Source organism: Syngnathoides biaculeatus, chromosome 17 (genome assembly GCF_019802595.1).
Source record: "Syngnathoides biaculeatus isolate LvHL_M chromosome 17, ASM1980259v1, whole genome shotgun sequence".
NCBI classification, from domain to species: Eukaryota; Metazoa; Chordata; class Actinopteri; order Syngnathiformes; family Syngnathidae; genus Syngnathoides; species Syngnathoides biaculeatus.
Window position 1 is genome coordinate 5056438 of NC_084656.1, and position 13693 is coordinate 5070130.

Below are 13693 nucleotides of genomic sequence, written 5' to 3' on the forward strand. Positions count from 1 at the left end.
GGAGTCAGGCAGTCCTCCCTCAAATGTCTCCAGATGGCTCAAAATGCTGGTGCTCACTTTCTAACAGGAGCACATAGGAGTTCTGCTCTCCCCTCGCTGGCCTCCTCTGTGTTTTAGAGTCCATTTTAAGAGTGTTTTATTTGTTTTAAGTATTTGAATTGTATTGACCCACATTGCCTCTCTGAGCTGCTCCACCTCCTGTACGTTGCCTACGTTACCTGACCAGCCACTCCTGGGGCTACCAATGACTAAGCAGAGGCTGAGAAGGGACTGAGCTTTTAACGTCCCCCTAAGCATTAGACAAGCATGCTCAATGTAACAGTTGTAAAACCCATTTTTTATTAGTTTAACTTTCAATTCCACATGAGACTTTACACTGTTTTTTCTCTTTATCTTTTTTCATTTGTCCTATGTTGAACTGTTTTGTGTTTTGTTCTTGTATAATCTGCAGCCCTCGGTGTGCAGCTGCGATTGCTTTAAAGTGCTCTATAAATAAAGTTGAGTTGGGTCTCTATTACCCAAGGATTTTTTTAGTGTATATCTCTCCATACTTTATCTTCTGGTCTTTTTTCCTTCCATTTCAAAGAGCACTTAAAAATCTGGAGAACATCTAAGAGTTGAAAAGAAAAATATTGGTAGATTTTTACATAGAATTTATGTTCTTTTATTGCTGTTATATCTGTTAAAACCTCGCTACTATTTCATGGTTTTATCACAATTGTAAAAATATTTTATTAAAGAAACAAAACAAAAAATGTCTTATCCACTGTACACAAAGCATACATTTGCATTTGTGCAGAACACAGCTGTCTGTGGAACAAGAAGTCTAAAAACCACAACAATCGTCCGCTCCGATTGAAACTTCTGAAGATTTTAAGGAGACGGTTGTCTGACCACTCTGCATCTTTCTCAAGTAAGTATCTTCTAACTGAAATAAGGGAGGACTCCATCATCATTTTTGTTATTTTTCAGTATTTGTAGCAGTATGGTATTTGAGTGCCTTTTTAGTTACTGAATGAAACACTTGTAGTCTACAATGTAAAGTGTTGTGGTCTCTGTATGAGTGTCAACAAAACTATATGGCACAAAATGAAGTTGGAACATCTATCGTAGAATGTCCCTGACATTTTACAACCATGTGGCTATTCCAACATTTTGTAGCCAAGGCAAATTGTATTTGCATAGCACAATTTAACAACAAAGTGATTCAAAGTACTTTACAAAGACATCAATACATAAATACAAGCACGATTGAAGATTAAAAGAAACAAGAACAATAGTGAAATCATTAGTTAAAATATGATTAAGTTTAGAAAAGTAACTGCAGATTTGGATCTTTATTAAATTGCAACTGAGAAAATGTGTCTTCAACCTGGATTTAGAGCCAGTGTTTCAGCTGATCTGGCGCTTTCTGGGAGTTTGTTCCAGAAATGATGGACCATAAAAGCTGAATCCATCTTCTCAACGTCGGGTACTGGTACTGACTCTGGGATTAAAAAAAAAAAAAAAAAAGACCATATGACCGGAGGGATCCAGAGCATTCATACTGGGTCAGGAGGTCACTGATGAATTTTGGTCCAATCAGAGCTTTCTACACCAGCATCAGAACTTTGAGGTCTATCCTCTGACGAACAGACACTGAGTGTAAAGACCTAAGAGCTGGACCGATGAGGTCCACTTTCTTGGTGTTAGTGAGGACTCGAGTAACAGACTTCTTAATGAGCCGCAGTTGTCTCACAGATATTTTTAGGTAGACCTGAAAAGATGCTGTTACAATAATCAAGCTTACTACAAATGTATACATAGAACCTTTTGAGATCTCAAATCTTTTAACCTTGATATATTCTTAAGGGGCGGCATGGTGGAGCAGCTGGAAAGCCTTGGCCTCACAGTTCTGAGGACCTGGGTCTGTGTGGAGTTTGCATGTTCTCCCTGTGCCTGCGTGGGTTTTCTCCAGGCACTCCGGTTTCCTCCCACATCCCAAAAACATGCAAGATTCATTGGACACTCTAAATTGCCCCTAGGTGTGATTGTGAGTTCGGCTCTTTGTCTCTATTTGCCCTGCGATAGGCTGGCAACCAGTCCAGGGTGTACCCTGCTGGCTCCCCGTTGACAGCTAGGATTGGCTCCAGCACGCCCCACAGCCTTTGTGAGGATAAGCAGCTAAGAAAATGGATGGATATTCTTAATGTAAGAGGCTGACTTTCTTTGCTTTGTGTCTTTTCAAATTTAGTTCTGGCACAATCACTACACACAGATTTCTGGCCTGGTTGGTCGTTCTATGGTGTATAGATTGAAGCTCTGTGGAGACCTGTAATATTTTGTCTTTGGCTCCAAAAATGATTACCTCAGTTTTGTTTTTGTTTAGCTGGGGAAAGTTGTGGCACATCCAGTCATTAATCTCCTCATTGCATTTACCAAGGTGCTGTACAGGGCCTCAGTCTCCTGGTGACACTATAAAATAATATCTGTGTCATCATCTACATAGCTTTGTTGACTTATTTTGTTGTTCTTTATAATCTGTGCCAATGGGAGCATATAGATGTCAAACAGAAGAGGTCCCAGGATGGAACCTTGGGGAATTCCACATGTCATTCTTGTCTGCTCAGATAAGAAGTCCAAAGTACTTCCTATTCCCCAAGTATATTTTGGACCAGTTTAGTATGGTTCCAGAAAGACTTAACCAGTTCTCCAGTTGTTTGAGTAATAATTGAGTAATAGTAAACTGTATCAAATGCAGCACTGAGATCCAGTAAAACTAATACTGACATTTTTCCATTGTCTGTATTCAGACATCTCATTAAACACTTTGGTTAGAGCAGTTTCCGTGCTGTGGTGCTGTCTAAAACCTGACTGCAAGGCATCATAGCAGTTGTTTTGGTTTAGAAAGTAATTGTTCATTTGTGTCTTGTCAAGATTGTCCTTTTTGAGGAGAGATTTCTTAAATCTGTTTTTAGTGGCTCTGGAAACACACCTGGCATTAAGAACAAGTTCACGATCAGTAACAGGTCTGACTCCAAAAATCTTTGAGACCTTGTTGAAAAGGCTTTTTCCAGGGTGTGTAAACAACAAAAGGATAAGTTCAGCTGACATAAGGTGTCCTCCAGTTCTTTGCTCTTCATAGGCTCATGTTTATGGTGTTCAAACCGTTTTTTGGGTGGACACGGTATATCTACTGAACCTGCTGCTGGTGTACCAACTGCATGTGTAATGTTTTGCATTTTGTCTATGAAGAATTTGGCAAACATTTCACAGGAGGAATTTGCATGTAAAAGTCACAAATAGCGTAGTGGTACACATGGCAGACATGGGTATGTTCAAGCAGAGCCACTGTCGCTGATGCACGTTCACCTATTTATTGAAAAGCACAAACGGTCAAGCACACAAATACAAAAGGAGAACACACTGAACTATCCGCCCAGCCTGATTGTTTCCTGAGGTCCCTCACTCGGCCACGGCCATATACTGTGCGCCACACACTCATGCACCACACCAATCTTCTTCTTCTTCTTCTTTTCCTTTCGGCTTGTCCCGTTAGGGGTCGCCACAGCGTGTCATCTTTTGCCATCTTAGCCTATCTCCTGCATCTTCCTCTCTAACCCCAACTGCCCTCATGTCTTCCCTCACCACATCCATAAACCTTCTCTTTGGTCTTCCTCTCGCTCTTTTGCCTGGGAGCTCCATCCTCAGCATCCTTCTACCAATATACTCACTCTCTCGCCTCTGAACATGTCCAAACCATCGAAGTCTGCTCTCTCGAATCTTGTCTCCAAAACATCCAGCTTTGGCTGTCCCTCGAATGAGCTCATTTCTAATCCTATCCAACCTGGTCACTCCGAGCGAGAACCTCAACATCTTCATTTCTGCCACCTCCAGTTCAGCTTCCTGTTGTTTCTTCAGTGCCACCGTCTCTAATCCGTACATTATGGCCGGCCTCACCACTGTTTTGTAAACTTTGCCCTTCATCCTAGCAGACACTCTTCTGTCACATAACACACCAGACACCTTTCGCCAGCTGTTCCAACCTGCTTGGACCCGTTTCTTCACTTCCTGACCACACTCTCCATTGCTCTGTATTGTTGACCCCAAGTATTTGAAGTCGTCCACCCTCGCTATCTCTTCTCCCTGTAGCCTCACTCTTCCCCCTCTACTTTTCTCATTCACGCACATATATTCTGTTTTACTTCGGCTAATCTTCATTCCTCTCCTTTCCAGTGCATGTCTCCATCTTTCCAATTGTTCCTCTGCGTGCTCCCTGCTTTCACTGCATATGGCAATATCATCTGCGAACATCATGGTCCAAGGGGATTCCAGTCTAACCTCATCTGTCAGCCTATCCATTACCACTGCAAACAGGAAGGGGCTCAGAGCTGATCCCTGATGCAGTCCCACCTCCACCTTAAATTCCTCTGTCACACCTAAGGCACACCTCACCATTGTTCTGCTGCCATCATACATGTCCTGTACTATTTTAACATACTTCTCTGCCACACCAGACTTACGCATGCAGTACCACAGTTCCTCTCTTGGTACTCTGTCATAGGCTTTCTCTAGATCCACAAAGACACAATGTAGCTCCTTCTGACCTTCTCTGTACTTTTCCACGAGCATCCTCAAGGCAAATAATGCATCTGTGGTACTCTTTCTAGGCATGAAACCATACTGTTGCTCGCAGATACTTACTTCTGTCCTGAGTCTAGCCTCCACTACTCTTTCCCATAACTTCATTGTGTGGCTCATCAACTTTATTCCTCTATAGTTCCCACAGCTCTGAACATCCCCTTTGTTCTTAAAAATGGGAACTAGAACACTTTTCCTCCATTCGTCAGACATCTTTTCGCATGCTAGTATTCTGTTGAATAAGTTGGTCAAAAACTCCACAGCCATCTCTCCAAATTGCTTCCATACCATGTCATCAGGACCAACTGCCTTTCCATTTTTCATCCTTTGTAGTGCCTTTCTGACTTCCCCCTTAGTAATCATTTCCACTTCCTGGTCCTTCACTCTTGCCTCTTCAACTCTTCCTTCTCTCTCATTTTCTTCATTCATCAACTTCTCAAAGTATTCTTTCCATCTATTTAGCACACTACCGGCACCAGTCAACACATTTCCATCTCTATCCTTAATCACCCTAACCTTCTGCACATCCTTCCCATCTCTATCCCTCTGTCTGGCCAACCTGAAGAGATCCTTTTCTCCTTCTTTCGTGTCCAACCTGGTGTACATGTCTTCATATGCCTCTTGTTTAGCCTTTGCCACCTCTACCTTGCCCTACGTCGCATCTCGATGTACTCCTTTCGCCTCTCCTCAGTCCTCTCAGTATCCCGCTTCTTCTTCGCTAATCTCTTTCCTTATATGACTCCCTGTATTTTGGGGTTCCACCACCAAGTCTCCTTCTCCCCTTTCCTACCAGATGACACACCAAGTACTCCCCTGCCTGTCTCTCTGATCACCTTGGCTGTCGTCGTCCAGTCTTCCGGGAGCTTCGGTTCTCCATCGAGAGCCTGTCTCACCTCTTTCCGGAAGGTCGCACAACATTCTTCCTTTCTCAGCTTCCACCACATGGTTCTCTGCTCTACCTTTGTCTTCTTAATCTTCCTACCTACCACCAGAATCATCCTACATACTACCATCCTATGCTGTCGAGCTACACTCTCCCCTACCACTACTTTACAGTCAGTAACCTCCTTCAGATTACATCGTCTGCACAAAATATAATCTACCTGCGTGGTTCTACCTCCGCTCTTGTAGGTCACTATATGTTCCTCCCTCTTCTGGAAATAAGTGTTCACTACAGCCATCTCCATCCTTTTTGCAAAGTCCACCACCATCTGCCCTTCAAAGTTCCTTTCCTGGATGCCGTACTTACCCATCACTTCTTCATCGCCCCTGTTTCCTTTACCAATATGTCCATTACAATCTGCACCAATCACAACTCTCTCCCTGTCTGGGATGCTCAGAACTACTTCATCTAGTTCCTTCCAGAATTTCTCTTCCACCTCTATGTCACATCCTACCTGTGGTGCATAGCCGCTAACCACATTATACATAACACCCTCAATTTCAAATTTTAGTCTCATCACTCGATCTGATACTCTTTTTACCTCCAAGACATTCTTAGCCAGCTCTTCCTTTAAAATAACCCCTACTCCATTTCTCTTCCCATCTACTCCGTGGTAGAATAATTTAAACCCTGCTCCCAAACTTCTAGCCTTACTACCTTTCCACCTGCTCTCTTGGATGCACAGAATATCAACCTTTCTCCTAATCATCATGTCAACCAACTCCTGTGTTTTTCCTGTCATAGTCCCAACATTCAAAGTCCCTACACTCAGTTGTAGGCTCTGTGCATTCCTCTTTTTCTTCTGACGCTGGATCCGGTTTCCTCCTCTTCTTTGTCTTCGACCCACAGTAGCTGAATTTCCACCGACGCCCTGCAGGTTAGCAGTGCCGGGGGCGGGCGTTGTTAACCCGGGCCACGACCGATCCGGTATGGGATTCTTTAGATGAACGCTCATATTTGTTTGGCACAGTTTTTACGCCGGATGCCCTTCCTGACGCAACCCTCTGCATTTATCCGGGCTTGGGACCGGCCTACAGATTGCACTGGTTTGTGCCCCCATAGGGCTGCATTCATGCACCACACCAATGTTCCCTCTATTTTTTTTATGTGTCCGAACAAACACGCCAAGCCCCTGAGTGGTCCCTGTGACCACAATGAGAAACATCAGAGATGTCAGGATTGAAATTACATTTCATGCCAAAAATGTATTTATTTATTTTGATTCATAACCATATCCCCATCTGTTTTTCTTGGTGTAACTGAATTATTGCTTCTACAATATTCTTTTGCAGTGCATGCTGACAGCTGAATGATGCTCCTTAATATTTTGATGACGTTATTTTGACGTTATTATATGCAGTGTATTCTGTGCTTTCAGCCGTGATGAAGATGTGCCAAGGTGGAACATTACTAGTTGATTGATTAATTGATCCATTACATTTTTGATTGAATAAAAAAAAAATAAAGGGCATAACTTTTGATACATCAGCTTTTCTACATAGTAATGTACTATGCTATGTGATTGTGAATTTGTTAAATTGACAGCAGAGATTCATTTTTGTTGATGGCAAGCAAAACATTGTTGATGAAAATTTTAACTTTCTCTGAGTTTGAGTTGTTTACCAGCGTCCTCTCGTTCCTTTTCTGTCTTTGGCGGCCTTTCCCAACAAAGTAGTGATCCCGATTCCTAACTTACATCTGCGTACAATTCCAATTGCTTTCCCAAATAGCTTGTGTGGAATATGACACTTGAGGTAGTCCAGCTTCAATTCTGGCCACACGTTTCCTTCCGTAAACTCGCTTTCTACTTTGGATTTGCAAATAATTTTCAGACCAGACCTTTCTTGCTCTAAAAAGAGAAAATCTCATCTGGTTTCACTGCTTTTTCTTCGATTTGCACATACGCCAACAGAGTATGAGCGTAAGAGCATTTCTTTTTTTTTTTTTTATTACTTTTTTTACTTTCATAACAAAGGTAAACATAAATAGCGTGTCTCACTCGTCTTTGCTCTACTATGCCCAGACCGCTTTCCTAACTCTACACCGGTGGTGGGCGGCGCATAAGAACACTCACATTGGAAAAGTCGGTTGACTGGCTGCTTAAGTACGTATCTAAATCGGATGCAGCCAGTCACCCCTCACTCATTGATCACATTGCAAAACGCCACAAACTGAATACCGTAGTTGTTATATTGTATTCGGGGTCCTTTTGTTTTTTTTGTGCGCAATGCATAATGTCTGCGTAGGGACCACATCAGCAGTGTGCAACTGCGTATGTGCGCATTTTAGAGGGAACATTGCACCATACAAATACTACCATTGTTGTTGTTGGTACAACAATTTTAATCTAAAAAGTGATTTTGTTTTTATTGTCTTGCAGTTGAAGATATAAAATGCAAGTTCAAGAATCTTCGGACAGTTTTTAACCGTGAATACAAAGTGGTGCAAGTGAGCAGGACATCTGATAAACTCTATCACTCTAAATGGAAACACTACCAGCGGCTGCTCTTTCTCTGTGACTGGTGCAAAAATGAAGATAGCGCAGACAACCTGCAGGTACTGATGCCACAGGAAGCACAAGTGGTGGAACGTGGAAAAAAATTACCATTGTCTACCCCGAGCAGCTCCTCATGCTCCACCCAAACTAACACTTCGTCCACCATCAGGCAGATGGATGCCTACACCAATACCGCTGCGGGTTTCCAAATCTTCTCTGTGTCTTCAGATGACCTAAAACTACAGAATCAAAAAACTGCTTCCACATGCCCAAATTCACGATCCAGTTCACCACTGATTAGCAAACCTTGTGCAAACAATCCCCCTGTCAAAGTTCTTCCATCCAGTCCAGTTCAACTAAATTGTGGTCTGATTTCTGACTCCCGCTGCCAATGGAATGAGGCCAAAGTTCATCAGCTCATATCATTTTACTCCGGTATGTACTTCACAATGAAAGATGCTGTATATTTATGTCCTACATTGATATTAGATTATTTTTTCTTTTTGTTTATCGTAACAGTTTTGTCAAAATTAGTGGTCTTGTCTTGGTCTCGAACCGGCCAGAGTCAGAATTTTTTGCCAGGACTGGTCAATGGCGTACAGTGAAGAAAATAATTATTTGAACACCCTGCTATATTGGAAGTTCTCCCGCTTAGAAATCATGGAGGGGTCTAAAATTTTCATCGTAGGTGCATGTCCACTGTAAGAGAGATAATCTAAAAATAAAAATCCAGAAATCCCAATGTATGATTTTTTTTTAACAATTTATTTGTGTGATACAGCTGCAAATAAGGATTTGAACACCTGCGAAAACCAATGTTAATATTTGGTACAGTAAGTAGCCTTTGTTTTCAATAACAGAAGTCAAACATTTCCTGTAGTTGTTCACCAGGTTTGCACACACTGCGGGAGGGATTTTGGCTCACTCCTCCACACAGATCTTCTCTCGATCAGACCGGTTTTTGGGCTGTCGCTGAGAAACACGGAGTTTCAGCTCCCTCCAAAGATTTTCTATTGGGTTTAGATCTGGACACGCCAGAACCGTGATATGCTTCTTACGGAGCCACTCCTTGGTTTTCCTGGCTGTGTGGTTCGGGTCATTGTCATGTTGAAAGACCCAGCCATGACCCATTTTCAATGCTGTGACTGAGGGAAAGAGGTTTTTCCCCAAAATCTCACAATAGATGGCTGCGGTCATCCTCTCCTTAATATAGTGCAGTTGTCTTGTGCCATGTGCAGAAAAACACCCCCAAAGCATGATGCTACCACCCCCATGCTTTTCAGTAGGGATGGTGTTCTTGGAATGGAACTCATCATTCGTCTTCCTCCAAACATGGTTAGTGGAATTATGACCAAAAAGTTCTATTTTGGTCTCATCTGACCACAAACCTTTCTCCCATGACTCCTCTGTATCATCCAAATGGTCATTGGCAAACTTAAGACAGGCCTTGACATGTGCTGGTTTAAGCAGGGGAAGCTTCCGTGCCATGCATGATTTCAAACAATGACGTCTTAGTGTATTACCAACGGTCACCTTGGAAACGGTGATCCCAGCTCTTTTCAGGTCATTGACCAAGTCCTGTTGTGTAGTCCTGGGCTGATTCATCACCTTTTTAAGGATCATTGAGACCCCACGAGGTGATATCTTGCATGAGGCTCCACTCCGATTGAGATTCACCCTCATGTTTAGCTTCTTCCATTTTCTAATGATTGCTCCAACAGTGGACCTTTTTGACCAAGCTACTTGGCAATTTCTCCGTAGCCCTTTCCAGCCGTATGGAGTTGTACAATTTTGTCTCTGGTGTCTTTGGACAGCTCTTTGGTTTTGGCCATGTTACAAGTCTGAGTCTTGCTGATTATATGGGGTGGACAGGTGTCTTTATGCAGCTAACGACCTCACACAGGTGCATCTGATTCAGGATAATACATGGAGTGGAGGTGGACTTTTAAAGGCAGACTAACAGCTATTTGAGGGTCAGAATGCTCCTATGATGAGAATTTCAAACCCCGCCATGATTTCAAAGTGGGAGAACTTGCAATATAGCAGGGTATTCAAATACTTAAAGTATTTTCTTCACAGTAGAATAAAAACTGGACTGTGCACTCTGCATCCATTTTGGACACCGACATGGTCAACTTCCGGTCAGGGCAAAAAGCATGGTAAACGTACACACGTTATGGAAAACGATGAGATAAATCTAAATACTTGTGATGTTTTGGATCCCAAGAGACATGAATATAATAATAATAATATTTGCAGCATGCCAAAGGAAACTTTAGAGGATACATTGACACATACATTTGTAATAGGTTTACACACCTTAATAATATTGCCGATGCCAAACATGTCAACTGCCACGCCTACCGCTCGTGTTAGTGTCGCTCTCAGGTTTATAAATCAAACATCTGAGGCATTTATATTAGTTTTGTTTATCCAAATAGGCCTACTAAACGTTACAGCCATTATCCTTCATAACTTGTGATTTTCTTTCACTTTTATTATTTTATTGTAATAAAATACAACTTTTATTGTACACCAAAATGTAGTATTTTTTAATGGTACAAGGTATCTGAAAGTGAACATAAAAGTGTTCACAATATATACGTTCACCTGTACCAAACAATTCTGAATACTATTATTTAACAATGTAAAAATTCCAGCATTAAGTTCCTCAATGATATCCATTTTAAGGACATATAAAATATACAAAACGACACTTACAGTTAAGCTACACATTTAATATGACATCCTATAAATGACCAGTAGCAATGTGATACATTTTTAATTGATTACAGATATACACAATAATAGAGTAGTTCTAGACATGATTGTATTGTTCCAAGAAAAAAACAGATGGCATCGCAGTCTTCTTGGGCAGCTTCAAATGTCTCTGCTTGGAGAGATAGAAGTCTTCTCTGAAGTGTTCAAAACAAACAACATCATACCTTGACGGCACCCATTGCTTCTTCGTCACTGCATGAATGCAATTGATGGCATGTACCCATAATTGCCTACGACGCTTATCTGATGGTATTCTAGAGTATTATAAAAAGTTCTCAAGATATAATTTCTGTAGCAATGTTGCATACATCAATCTATTAGCCCTATCCACTAACTGTTACTAGTTACACTGGGGCTAAAAATGAAGCTGGGGCTAGTGATAAAAAGTTGTCATTCATAGATTTCAGGATAAGTAATGCTACCTAAGCTTCAAGTTCAAGCCTATGGACTAATGAAGGTTAAAATGAAACACACTTACTGGTGAAAAGTTACTTCTTTGCGACCACCTGCACGGTTTTGACAGCCAACAGCGCAACATGAATTAACCATATTGACACCAAAAAAGCTAAACTTAACGTATTCCAACTTCATTTGATGTTATTATGTTTCAAAATGTACAACTGTAAGGATGTCAACTCTGTCGTGAAATCGTACCCAAAGCAACGTTTTGTCCTAACCAGAAGTTGAAGCCGAAGTACCACGTGAAAGGGGTCTGTGCACGGTCTAGTTTTTATTCTATATCATTGGGACTGGTTGAGACCAGTATTAAACTGCTATTCTTCAACTTCATTCATGTGATGAGGAAAAGTGCCTCATCAAGACAATAAATACATTTGGTTTATGTGTTGATAAGTTGATAACCCCCATAATAACTGCACCATTCATGGTGTGACTAACTTGAAGAGTACCTGCTTTTTACTGGTTCTGTGAGATAAGACATTACAGCTGCCCAACAGCCAGTGATGCATGGCAATATAGTGGAAAGTAGATACTTGGATTTAATCTGTGTGTGACTTGTTTTATTGTGTTGCAGTATTGTGGTTCCTCATTGATACATACATTTTAACTTGTATGTTCTCTAATAGGGGCAGCACGGTGGCTCAGCTGGTAAAGCGTTGGCCTCACACTTCTGAGGTCCCGGGTTCAATCCTGGACCCGCCTGTGTGGAGTTTGCATGTTCTCCCCGTGCCTGCGTGGGTTTCCTCCAGGCACTCTGGCTTCCTCCCACATTCCAAATATATGCAACATTAATTGAACACTCTAAATTACCTTTAGGTGTGATTGTGAGTGCGGCTGTTTGTCTCTATGTGCCCTGCGATTAACTGGCAACCAGTTCAGGGTGTACCCCGCCTCCTGCCTGTTGACAGCTGTGATAGGCTCCAACACTCCCCGCGACCCTTGTGAGGATAAGTGGCGAAGAAAATGGATGGATGGATGTTCTCTAGTACAGTATATGACATATTACTCAGCACCGCTAGGCTTGTAGAGTTACTACAAAGCTGAACCCATTTCTGATCCAAGTTCTCGCTTAAATGTCTTTGGGGGAAAGTGCACATTAAGGGGACAAATGGCACGAACAGGCGCATCTTTACTCTAACATGGAAGACAAATTTTCAACACCGCTGCTGAACAATACTGTACGTTGCATATTATTTCACCAAACACAATAGCAATTTCTGCAATGTACCTAATTAAGTTGTTCATTTGCGTTTGAATCCATATCTTTACTCACTTATAGTCTTATGTTTAAGCTTACTTTTGGTGCACACACATTTCTGTTATGAGCCAGGTTACAATATGCTCTTTCAAGTGGATCAAATTTGTGTATGAGCATTTTTCAGTAGCATGCTTTCAATGTATTATGCAGTGGAACTTCGGAGTTTGAACATCATTAATTATTGTGACGTGTTCAAAGTCAGATTTATTCAACCTCAGACATTTTTTACCCATAGGAAATAATGTAAATGAGTGTAATCCGTTCCCAACCTCCAAATAGTAAATTCCTCCTACTCATGTAAAAACATGTACACCCTGTATTTAAACAATAAAAATCCATAAACCTAAAGCAATTTAAATGTGTGACATTTAACTTTTTGCTTGCTGTGTGAAGCCTTCTGAGGGACTCGAGAGGGAATGACTCACGCCGAAGTCACCCTCCATGATTTGACTAGGTAATTCTCCAGTATCTTCTCCATTTTTCTATTATCTGTGGCCTTTGCTTTGTCATTCTAGTCACTCATTTGGCAACACGAGCTGCCTTTTATTTCATTTTTATTCTTTAAGATTATCAAAATAGTCAACTTAGCCATACAATACTAGTTAGCAAGAGCCGTAACAAAAACAAACCCCATTTTCGTACTTAACCCTTATTTCCCTTCTTAAATCCACTGTGTTTTGCAAAACTTTCTTTTTTTTTTTTTTTCTGGCGGTAGCACCACTGTCCCTGGGCCAATAGCAAAGAAAATACCGGGACAAAAAACCTTGAGAAGCACTCACGAACGTGCGTAGTTACACTTTGACTGCCTGCTTGACTCGAATTGAACAGTGAATTGTTGTGGCTATGCGTTCAACAGCGGTTAATATTTGTTCGGGTGTTCTGACGCCGAGAATAAGGTCAAACAGCGAGGCATTTTTCATGCAGATTGTTTTAGGGGGCGTCGAAGTCCGATTTGTACGACCCCCGAGTCATTTGAACCCCGAGGTTCCACTGTATTTTAGCAGTAGTTTATGCCAAATCAGCTAAATTGGTAAGTTTTTCATTCTTTGTTTTGTGCGGTCTCATAATAATTATTAACACTCCACTGTGTATATTTGAGTCACAAATTCTGTTTGTTTCTTCTTTAAATCTTGAT

General features: G+C 41.5%; 1 protein-coding gene across 5 annotated transcripts in view; it reads left to right on the forward strand.

The window, feature by feature from the left end:
- The window catches only part of LOC133491234 (uncharacterized), a 28576-nt gene that overhangs the window by 11495 nt on the left and 3388 nt on the right, over positions 1–13693 (forward strand). For all 5 annotated transcript variants that reach the window (XM_061802191.1, XM_061802195.1, XM_061802192.1 and 2 more), the window contains 2 exons: positions 800–913; positions 7944–8495. In XM_061802191.1, the coding sequence (XP_061658175.1) occupies positions 800–913; positions 7944–8495 (666 nt within the window). The remainder of the gene's footprint in view (positions 1–799; positions 914–7943; positions 8496–13693) is intronic.